At 30.6% G+C, this 10,348-nt stretch overlaps 4 protein-coding genes across 6 annotated transcripts; 2 read left to right on the forward strand and 2 right to left on the reverse strand.

Annotated features, from left to right (window-relative positions):
- Positions 1-200: 200 nt before the first annotated feature.
- On the forward strand, positions 201-1,756 carry Tspo (Translocator protein). The gene is made up of 3 exons (XM_072000132.1): positions 201-462; positions 1,220-1,432; positions 1,503-1,756. Exons 1-3 carry the CDS (start codon positions 355-357, stop codon positions 1,695-1,697), a joined length of 516 nt encoding a protein of 171 aa, XP_071856233.1. The 5' UTR covers positions 201-354; the 3' UTR covers positions 1,698-1,756.
- On the reverse strand, positions 1,463-6,720 carry Atg1 (serine/threonine-protein kinase unc-51-like protein Atg1). 2 transcript variants are annotated; one of them, XM_072000069.1, is made up of 13 exons: positions 6,254-6,720; positions 5,717-5,809; positions 5,320-5,370; positions 5,130-5,199; positions 4,849-5,025; positions 4,487-4,721; positions 4,087-4,401; positions 3,720-3,989; positions 3,388-3,641; positions 2,911-3,279; positions 2,706-2,848; positions 2,444-2,579; positions 1,463-2,324 (listed from the first exon to the last, which is right to left on the reverse strand). In XM_072000069.1, exons 1-13 carry the CDS (start codon positions 6,341-6,343, stop codon positions 2,251-2,253), a joined length of 2,277 nt encoding a protein of 758 aa, XP_071856170.1. In that variant the 5' UTR covers positions 6,344-6,720; the 3' UTR covers positions 1,463-2,250. The 2 variants fall into 2 exon arrangements, with proteins under 2 accessions (XP_071856170.1, XP_071856171.1); XM_072000070.1 differs by having other exon boundaries at positions 2,706-2,833; positions 6,254-6,719.
- A 1,316-nt stretch (positions 6,721-8,036) lies between these two features.
- Crcp (CGRP receptor component) lies at positions 8,037-9,120 on the forward strand. Its single transcript, XM_072000133.1, has 3 exons — positions 8,037-8,474; positions 8,553-8,823; positions 8,896-9,120. The coding sequence occupies exons 1-3, from the start codon at positions 8,467-8,469 to the stop codon at positions 8,992-8,994; spliced, it is 378 nt and encodes a 125-aa protein (XP_071856234.1). The 5' UTR covers positions 8,037-8,466; the 3' UTR covers positions 8,995-9,120.
- Denr (density-regulated protein) lies at positions 9,041-10,319 on the reverse strand. 2 transcript variants are annotated; one of them, XM_072000131.1, is made up of 6 exons: positions 10,159-10,319; positions 9,929-10,080; positions 9,745-9,829; positions 9,487-9,663; positions 9,251-9,390; positions 9,041-9,180 (listed from the first exon to the last, which is right to left on the reverse strand). In XM_072000131.1, the coding sequence occupies exons 2-6, from the start codon at positions 10,028-10,030 to the stop codon at positions 9,136-9,138; spliced, it is 549 nt and encodes a 182-aa protein (XP_071856232.1). In that variant the 5' UTR covers positions 10,031-10,080; positions 10,159-10,319; the 3' UTR covers positions 9,041-9,135. The 2 variants fall into 2 exon arrangements, with proteins under 2 accessions (XP_071856232.1, XP_071856231.1); XM_072000130.1 differs by having other exon boundaries at positions 9,487-9,666; positions 10,159-10,318.
- Positions 10,320-10,348: the final 29 nt, after the last annotated feature.

The raw sequence follows: 10,348 nt of genomic DNA on the forward strand, positions 1-10,348 counted from the left end.
TAGTACGTTATTTTTATTAAATGTGTGTATAATATGTTTTTGTCTCATGTATGAGAAATATATGATTTTATATGATAGTTGTAATTTTATTTATAATATTAATTGCATTACATTGCATATATATTCATGACGATATAAATTCATCGTAATCATTGTTACCAATGTACGTAATAACGGATGTAACAAGTAAAAGTGTGTAGGTGTGCCGATAGTTCTGCGAAGTAAGTGTAAGCAGTAAGTACACCACTAGAAAGACGTCAGTCGCAAAACGTAATAAACGCATTTTCTCTGCTCTCTGCAATCTATGTTCAGGTATTTTGAAAAATAGTCAAATAATATTTCCTTCTAAGTAAAATGCCTGTAAAAATATCTTGGCCGGTTGTGGCAGCTGTTATTTATCCGAATATAGGAGGATGGGCTGGAAGTTATATCACTAGAAAAAATATCAAACCCTGGTATGAGGTAATTAAATCGATTAATCGTTAGAACTACTCAAATCCAGTAGTGGAACGTGGAGTCAGAAAATTTTAGCCAATAAATTTAATTTATGAATAAATATACATAGAGAGTGGTATAAAACTTCGTAATATACTAACAAATACTAGTTTTGAATATTGTGAATATTATTTGTAATAAAGTAACGAAAAGTCCCGATTATTGTATCTATTAATTAAAATTGATTATGTTCAATTTTTACTCGGTTAAAATAAGAATTTATTTCTAAATAAATTATATATTTTTCCGTTTTATTTTATTATATTAAATGCTTGAAAAACCTCATATATATTCAGCAATTTAAAGAATATTGTAAGATAGAGATTTTTATCTAAGAGTACGCGAATCATATATTATCATGTGAACATGCGATATAGGAATAGAAAAAAAACGTTGCATGGAGGCTCCTTCTGTCCTTGTCTAATGAGATATGCACATTAACGCTGCCTGTTGATCGATGTTGCGCTTTCGTATTTATTGTAAGCGTTATTAGAGAAAGACACAAGAGGCTTGTATGTAGCGTTCTCTTTTTATCCCTACATCGCTTTTTAAAGTGACTCACGCACTCCGTCTTTACATCTCTATGGTTTTATACTAAGAGAGATTCATTCGTTTTTAATATACTACAATATATCTTCACTTTTGACCATTGATTACATTAAAATTCTTTTCAAATGAAGTTAGTTTTAATAAAATAATAAATGTTTTAAATCATATTTAACAGTCTTTAAAAAGACCATGTTGGACTCCACCAAACTGGGCATTTGCTCCAGTATGGACAACCCTTTATTGCACAATGGGGTATTCTTCATATTTAGTATGGAGAGATGGTGGTGGTTTCAGGGAAGCAATAGTACCTCTTTCTATTTACGGAACTAATTTAATACTAAATTGGTCTTGGACACCACTGTTCTTTGGATTACACAAGATAAAATGGGTATTTTGATAGAAATAAATATATCACAGATTTTAATTACCTTTCCATTTATCTCCTTTTATGCTTTTAGGCTTTGTATGAAATTGTTTTATTATGGGGAAGTACTGTAGCAATGGGTATGTGTTTTTATCATGTGAATTCACTTGCTGGTTGGTTGACTATTCCATATTTAGCATGGACTACTCTTGCTACAGCATTGAATTACACAATTTATAAGGATAACAAACCAAGTATTGAACCAGCTGTGGATGAAAAGAAAAAATAATATACTTGGTGATACTTCTGTAGCAAACAACATTAATATAGATCACCTAATGAAAACAATACTTTACTCTTGTTTTTTTAACAGTTACTATATCACTATTATCTTATTTAATAAGAAACATGCCTTGCATTGAACGCACAATGCTATTAGTATACACATGTTTATTGTTTGATATGAAATAAAGGTTAGTCATAAAGTTAATCAACCATACGTACATTACAATATATATATAATATAATATCTATATTATATATATAATTTTAATTCATTGTTCGTATTATTAATAAATCATATAAAGAAACTTGTACAGAATCACTTTCGTACTCTTCCACGGGGTAATCTACCCTATCCTGTGTAAGATCTAACAAAGTTACTATATATGTTATCTTAAATTTGCTTCTTTCTACAATGTCATCTTTGTAGCAAGATCTTAATGATTAATGAATTAACAGTTTTTATACAGAATAGGGCAGAATATCTTACAGAAAAGAGATATCGAGCACGGTACGGGTTTGGGCGGGTCACTGCACTCTGCTGCCATTTTTCACAAGCGCTATGTAGGATCGGTTGCATAAATGTAACCTTGTTGTTGAAGTACGTATAGGCGTTTTTCAACAGCATCTTTATCTAAAATAAAATATATACATTTTAATATTTTGATTTAAAATATTGTGTTTAAAATAGGAATATTTTCTTATATTCTACAATAAATATTATATTCTACAATAAAAAAATATATAAATTACATTTAATAAGGAGGGCTCTATCCTGACTGTGGCTGACATGTTGCGATAAAGAATGGAGCAATATCTGTGCTGTGTGATACCGCTGAAAACATTCTGCAGGGTTGCCAAACAATTCGTCTAGTGCTGCTGACTGACACTGTTAAAAATATAGTTTTTCATAAATATATCTATTTCATAGGTATATTTTTACCTAGTTCAAAAAAAAAAAAAAAAAAAAAAAAAAGAAAAAAAAGGAAGTAAAGGAAATTTACCAGATACTTACCATTTGGATGGCATGGTTGTAAAGAATTTTATCTGCTGTAGCTCCTGTCTGATGAAGAAGTCCAGCACTATTGAGCTGTTTACATTCCGAGAGGCACGTTCTGAATTTTTCGTTCATTGTATTCACAACTGAAATATAATCATCTTTATATATTATTATATTTAATTTACAATAATTATTCATAATTATAATAAATGAAAATTACCTTCTTTAACGGTGGTAGTTGGCTGCAACCGACCAGCATTAAGTTGTTGAGTTGCAAGATTTAGTCCAGAACTGAGCCACTGAAGAGCTCTAACAAGCAAAATTACTTGTTCCGCTCTCCTCCTCGTTGCAGCAGTGCTTGCTTGTTCGATACCACCCAAAGGCGCACCTAAAGGTCCTGCTCTTGTTCTTGCTACCTCACATACACATTCGCATAATGCAACAACAAAGTTTAACTTCGCTAATATTTCGTTGTGTTCTCGTTCCAAAAGTGTCTCCTCTGGAAGTTCAGGTGCAAAGAACGTCAATGGTCGATCATCTGTTATCGTAGGGTTTACTTCTGGTAGGAGATTTTGGAAACTACCCGCTTCTGTAAATATAGTACCAAAAAAAAAAGAGTGAAGATATTAACTAATTTAATATAAAATATTTCTCCTGCTGTAGTGCAAACAATTTGCAAATGATATAAAATGCATACCAGATATTTCAGGAAGTGTAACAGCCCTTGTACCAAAAGGAATAACTGGCGAATGCCTCAATGTGTTGTTATTATCCTGAAATGCTCTCGATGTAGGAGAACCTAACACTGCCAACGGTCCTGTTAGTAATGGCGAAGATGCACTATTATTTCCAGTCGAACGCCTTAATGGTGACGTCCCACTGGAAGTATGCGAATGCCTTGCAACAGGACTAACTTGCCACGTATTTGGTGGTGGAGGTGTCTCACTTAATCTGGAAATAATCACAGTTAAAAAAGATGATACACATACGACAAATAAAATAATTTACACCAATAAAAAATTAGTATACCTTCTACTGGGTGGTGTACCAATGACAAATTGAACACTGGGTGGACTAAGAGAGCCAATATCAGGAGCATGACTCCTATGAGTATCCACACTGCGTTTCATACTTATAGGTTGCGAGCGAGGAACAACACTACTTCCCGATCGTACATTTGTAGAAGGAGATGATGGTTGTGCAATACTTCTTTGAGACGGAACGGGAATTGGTTCAGAAATGGGAAGAAAGCATGGTCGTGGTGGACTCACTGCCTCTCTACTAGTTTGTTTGATATATCTAATCGATTAATAACAATATTAAAAACACATATAATAATAAATAAAATAAAAGATAAATAGAAATTCTTTGTATAAGATGTTATTAAATTACGTACTTTACTTGTTGTGTGTTGGGATTATTGTCTGTGTCACTACTGAGATCACTTGGCACAAGCACAAAGTCATCTTCAGGGCTGGAACACGGACTGGTTGTTTCTGGCTCTGATCTTGTAACAGCCGTAGCTCCTTCTTGAATCGCTAATGTTCCTGGAGAAGCAGGAAGTTCAGCAGGAACTGGACTAGGGCTTTCCCTGGAACCTTGAAGGAAAGGATGTCCAAAGAATTCATCAAAAGGCATACGATCTCTAGCATTACGTCTTAATAAGCCCATTAAAAGATCTGATAACTCAGGTGAAGTTCCAGGTGGGATTCTAAAATATAAGCAATTAAAATAAAAAAGAAACTGAATATAAGCTTTTCTTTTCGGCAAAAGCACATAAGTATATTGCAACATACTTAGGTCCAAGATTTGCATTTTTCTCATAAAACAATTTTAAAGCCTGAGGTGTGTGAGCTTGAAATGGAGCTTTCCCAGTAAGACATTGAAAAACTATTGTTCCTAAAGACCAGAGATCTGCTTTCGCATCATACTGAAGTGACATTATAACTTCTGGTGCCATGTACATTGGTGAACCACACAATGTTGCAGCCATTACACCATCTTGTAAGAACCTAGCAAACCCAAAATCCGCTGGAACAGAAAGAACTATAATTTAGAAACCTTTTTCTTTACTTATCCCTTCAATTTAGATAAATGTAAACTTTTTTTTCGTGTGGTACAATATGTATATTAAAGAAGTAAAGAAATAAATACTTGCCAATTTTTAATGTTATTTGATGTGGCTGTGGACAAGCCTTACCACAATTATGACTGAGTAAAATATTTTGTGGTTTAAGATCTCTGTGAACTACACCTTTGGCATGTAGTGCTTTCATTGCACCTGCTAATTGCTTTAAAAACACTCTGATAGTATCTTCAGAAAGAGTTCCTTTTGCTAATTAATGAAAGATGAAATAATAGAGTAAATATAGTTGATCTTTAGATTCTGTAAATATCATTTCAATGTTTTGATAAGAGTCTTTTTTATAGAAAACATACCACTTAAATAATCAGCTAAATCCCCACCATTACAATACTCCATAACCAGGAAGACATTATAATTAGACTCCTAAACAGTAAGTTCATAATTATACCAATATCAATACTATTATATAATATTTACAAAGAAAGTAAAGATATTTAATGCTTACTAACATGAGCATTACGTGCTAATTCTCATTGTACTAACCTTGCAGTCCAATAATGCAACAACATTTTCATGATGTAATTCTGTTAGTTCCTAAAACATAATGTTTTAGTCAGCAACCAAACTCATTACGCAGTTGTTATTGAAATATGAAACATTTAAACCATTTCCTAACCACAGGTAATTCTTATTAAAAAATGTATGTATTACTTTTAAACATTCGAACTTCCTTATAGTAAATATTATTGTTGTTATTAATAATTAGTGTAAGAAACATAAGTATCTTACAATTACTTTAAAATTTGTTATTTCAGGTGAATAACATGAGAAAGATCATATTTCTTTATGAGTTAAATAAAGGCAATTCTTTTATAATATAAGTCAAATACAAACATTGAATGTCTCTCAAAATATAGATACAATAACACAAATTACAAACCTTCAGAATCTTGATTTCTTTCCCAAGTAGATTCTGTGATTTCGCCAAACTTTTTTTGGTGATACTTTTAATTGCCACTACAAAATTTGGTTTCTACAAAACAAAAAGGACCACATATAATCACCAACACATATAATAATTGCAGATCACAGAAGAAAACATAATAAATCACACTTTTCATGTTTTACAGAGAAAAGTAACATTAGAATTATAAAATCAATGCAAATAGACTTATCATGTTCTTTCTCTGTCATCTTCAATTGCAATGGTGAAAACTGGTTTCCACAAAATGAAAAGGAACACATGTAATCACCAACATATGTAATTGAAGATCACGTGAGAGAAACATAATAAATCACACTTTTCATGTTTTAGAGAGGAAACTAGCATCAAAATTATAAAATCAAAACAAATAAGCTTATCATGTTCTTTATCTGTGGTCTTCAATTATGATCAAAGCTTCGTTAATTCGCTCCTTTTTATAATTTCATTGACGATCACGATTTTCAGTGATCGAGAAAAAACAAGAAGACTCACTTTACGATGTCTACCTCTGAAGACGACGGCGAATGCGCCGTGGCCTATCAGATCTTTCGTGTTGTACTCGTAGTCGCCGACGATTTCCATTGTTGATCGTAATTTCTCGGCGATCGAGAATCTTTCACCGATCTTTAACAAGCAAGGTCAACAGTTTATAAACATAGCACGACAGGCTAGGAAGATGCATTGCCTGCGGAGAGAGAGATCGATACGTGTTGTAAGAAAAGTTGCGGTCCGTAGGATTTTCCGTTCGGTATCGGTCCTATTCTACGATGATCCTTTTCAAAGACTTGATCAACCTCGGTCGTCGATCTACATTTTGTTCACCCTTATAAATCACATCGATCATTAACTCGAATCACCACATTGATGGTAATGTATACTCGCAAAATACAAAACACTACGGAGTACGCACTCAAAAGTACAGTTGCCTTTGCAAGATGTCAGACAATTCCGTACAGAGGTCGTGTTAATATTCACAGGTATGTGACTATCGTATTAGAGGCCAGCGACTTAAAATTTCTTCAAATTTGTTTGTGAATGAATATGAGGCTTACCATAAAATTTGAAGTGATTTAAAATGAGTAGATTGCGGATTTTTATGTAAATTTATATTCCTGAGAATATAATTAACAAAGTAGGACCTCGGTAAAAAATTGTTTTACCTACCAAGTATTAGTTGGATATTTTATATATCTTTTCATATCATATGTATTCTATTTAAGAATGCAATTTTGCACTCGCAAATTTCATATAAATGCATAAAAATAAGGGTCTCGTACAAATTTTAAACGAAAATTGTATTCTTATTTCAACTCTATATGGTATGTATTATATGTATATGTACTTTTAAGTATTTTGTACTGATAGTAGATAGAATTTTATATAAAGTTTGATATTTCGAATTGAATTTGTACTACATTTTATAATGAAATTAAATATATATATATCTTTTATTTTATATTCTATAAAATTTAAAGGAAATTGTAAAGTTCTAAATGAAAATAATTTTGCAATTAGAGTTGCTAACATTAGATTTTATATGTATTTCGATTAATATCATTTTCATATTAAATCATTTAATAAAAAGAAATAAAAAATATATTTAGAATTGAAATAAAATATTTTGAATATTTTCCAGAATAAAATTTGATAATAGTCGTTAAATAGTTAATTATATTTTATCTTACGTTTATTTAGAATGTTAAAATTATGAACAATTAAATTATAAAGGCAAAGTAATGCTATTATATATTTCTCTTTACGTTTTTTTTTACTAATTAAATTGTAATATTCAATCGCTAAATGTCAGAAAGCGTTAAATAATAGTAACTAATCAATAACACTGTAAATATAATTAGCATATTTTGCTTTTTATCTTTATAACTATCGAGTAACGTATGGGGGCTACAACTTACCAATATACAGCCTTGCAAGATCTAAAATATAACTATAGTCAGCTGTGGTCTCTGAGCGCGTGTCATGCACACACACAACACTTATATTGGAATCAAATAATCTAATGTTATTTTCGCATATTTAGCATTCTACCATTCCGTAAATGAGATTATAATAAACACATATACATATTCTTTTAATGGCTTCTCAATCGATTTCAAAACTCTATGATTAAGATTTTATACATCCTACTGGTTTCTCTAGATCAGGTTTCATCAAAGAATTCTTAGTTTATTATTCTTATTGCTCGTATATGTTATTATGAAATTATACATACCAAAATTTTTATTGCAGCCATCGAAATATTAAAAACAAAAATTAGTATGTTTATTGTATTATGAAATTAATTTTGTTGTTTTATATAAATTATTCTAAGTATTTTCCGAAGCATTATATAAATAAAGACAATTATGTGGGATTGCATATTGCATAAAGAAATCATTGACAATTATTGAGCGCGAAATTCAAATCTTGCGTTTTTCATATACTGCGTTGTTTTGATAATTGTACGCCCTGTAAACTAGGAGGTTCGTAAATAAGGTTTCTGTAGTAAAAAAAAAACTGTATTATATTTGTTTTTTTAATTATAAATATTATTATTACAAATTACGTTTATTAACGCATTTTAATACATTTTTGTATTATTTTATATCTGAAGAATATCGATGAATATAAGCACCTAACCTTACGATGCATTTGTAATTTGGAAATATAAGAGAGAATCAGAGTTAAATATTGTTTGAATATTTAATATGGAAGTGTGAGTAACTATCTTTTCGTATTTATAATTGTTTTAGTGAGTAGCTATTAAAAACTTTCAAAATGAATTTTATGTTAGGCTCAAGGATTGCTCAGCTTACTTAAGCAATTATGAGGTTCTAAATATTCTGCAAAATTTAAAATCAAATAAAAAACAAAAAATGAAACAAAATCAGTTAGCAAGTATAACATATCAGACTATAAGATATTTAGAAAAGACTCCATGTAAAAGGCAAACACCTGAAAAAATTAAAGGACTTCTACAAGCATTGGAACCTTATAAACTAACAAAGTGCGAGAAATTAACTCTTTTAAATATGTGTCCTAAAACACCTCTTGAAATACAACTGGTAATATAAAATGTGTGATAAGAAATATAATATTTGAAAGTACATATAATTATGTATATATATATTTTTTAGATTATAGAAGATAGCGAAGACCGTTTGACCGATGATGAAGTAAATTCTTTACTTCAAGTAGTAGGAAATTTCTTAGGTGAAGATGAACAAGAAGGATAGCATGGTTTTACTACTTTAACTGTACAAACTTCTTAAAAATTAAAAATTTTATATACTTTATGTACACTTTATTTATATTAAACAGAAATGGAAATGATATAATATTAAATACATTGTGCAAATAAACTTTCGGTTTGCTCATTATCTTTTATGATCCCCCAGGTCATCTATGGAATCTTCATCAATCTAAAAATTTGTTAAATATCATAGATTGTGTATTGTTAATATCATTCAAAAAAATAATTATTGTTCTTACTTGTGGCCACTTTTCTGGAATTACTTCAAATAGTTCATCTTTTACATCCCCTTGTATAACTATTTCATCGTCTCCTGTTACACTAGATCCACATGCAAATTTACTACCAAAAAACTTTGCAGCTACTTTTAGGTCTATGTCTGTAAATTAATATGCATAAAATTTTAATTTTACAGCTAAGTAACTATCTTATTTAGAAAAAAAAAGAATTGTTATGAATAAGTATTTTGTATTACCAAAAGTGCTAAGACCAGTAACAATTGTAACAGATTTCTTTTTCCCTCTAGGTGCTCTAGATACGGTCACTAATTTTGGAACATCTTCTTTTTTCTTTGTCTTAAGCATGCCTTTACCACCACGTTTTTGTCGTTTCTTTTCATCTTCACCTCCACCTGCCTCTGTAGTAGTGTCTTCTATTGCTCACAAGTAAATAAAATTTATAGTATGATAATAGAACTTACAATTTAGAATAACAATATAGAAATTATAATTACCTAATTTAACTTTCTCAAATTCTGTTGGTAAATTCCTTTCTAGCCACTGCTTACACTTTTCATATTCTGGATAATATTCACAATACTGTGATGCAAATGGGAATTATATTTTCAAAAAATCCAAGTATTAACTTTTTGTCATACAGTATAAATTTCAGATACCAATTATTCAAGATTGTCTTACCTCGATGGGAAGAGAACAATTTCCACAATATTGTACTTGTATCGGATAAGTGACATTAGGATCAGGTCCTAAACGCAAATTTGAAGATTCCTCTGCCGACATTCTATCAAGACACCTAACCTTACAGTTTCCTGCAGTTTGATACGAATTTACTAAATAACAAATTAATCCCTTATTAATTTCTTCAATTAATTTTCTTTTTTCAATATCTTTTTGTACTCCTATAATACCTTTCTTAAATAAGGTCCAGACAATTTCTTATTCAAATGAGTAGCCACATAAGGTTAGCAATCCGACATCTAGTAATTTTAATTCCGTTTTGTTAGGTGCCAAAAAACGATTCCATTTCTACCAATTTCTACCAACGAAGGAACGTTCTAATAACGTCCAACTTCAAAAGGAACCATACTGTTTGATACA

The sequence above is a fragment of the Bombus fervidus genome, chromosome 3 (assembly GCF_041682495.2).
Source record: "Bombus fervidus isolate BK054 chromosome 3, iyBomFerv1, whole genome shotgun sequence".
Classification (NCBI taxonomy): Eukaryota; Metazoa; Arthropoda; class Insecta; order Hymenoptera; family Apidae; genus Bombus; species Bombus fervidus.

What these genes read in the sequence shown, in the direction of transcription:
- Tspo (XM_072000132.1), top strand. Translation starts at nt 355, where the DNA reads ATGCCTGTAAAAATATCTTGGCCGGTTGTGGCAGCTGTTATTTATCCG. An exon ending in ATATCAAACCCTGGTATGAG is followed by an intron (nt 463 to 1,219) that starts GTAATTAAATCG and finishes CATATTTAACAG; the next exon opens with TCTTTAAAAAGACCATGTTG. An exon ending in GATTACACAAGATAAAATGG is followed by an intron (nt 1,433 to 1,502) that starts GTATTTTGATAG and finishes TTATGCTTTTAG; the next exon opens with GCTTTGTATGAAATTGTTTT.
- Atg1 (XM_072000069.1), bottom strand. Translation starts at nt 6,343, where the DNA reads ATGGAAATCGTCGGCGACTACGAGTACAACACGAAAGATCTGATAGGC. An exon ending in AAGAAATCAAGATTCTGAAG is followed by an intron (nt 5,371 to 5,716) that starts GTTTGTAATTTG and finishes ATTATGTTTTAG; the next exon opens with GAACTAACAGAATTACATCA. An exon ending in TTGCATTATTGGACTGCAAG is followed by an intron (nt 5,200 to 5,319) that starts GTTAGTACAATG and finishes CTTACTGTTTAG; the next exon opens with GAGTCTAATTATAATGTCTT.
- Crcp (XM_072000133.1), top strand. An exon ending in CACCTCTTGAAATACAACTG is followed by an intron (nt 8,824 to 8,895) that starts GTAATATAAAAT and finishes TATATTTTTTAG; the next exon opens with ATTATAGAAGATAGCGAAGA.
- Denr (XM_072000130.1), bottom strand. Translation starts at nt 10,030, where the DNA reads ATGTCGGCAGAGGAATCTTCAAATTTGCGTTTAGGACCTGATCCTAAT. An exon ending in ATTGTTCTCTTCCCATCGAG is followed by an intron (nt 9,830 to 9,928) that starts GTAAGACAATCT and finishes TTTGCATCACAG; the next exon opens with TATTGTGAATATTATCCAGA. An exon ending in ATTTGAGAAAGTTAAATTAG is followed by an intron (nt 9,667 to 9,744) that starts GTAATTATAATT and finishes ACTTGTGAGCAA; the next exon opens with TAGAAGACACTACTACAGAG.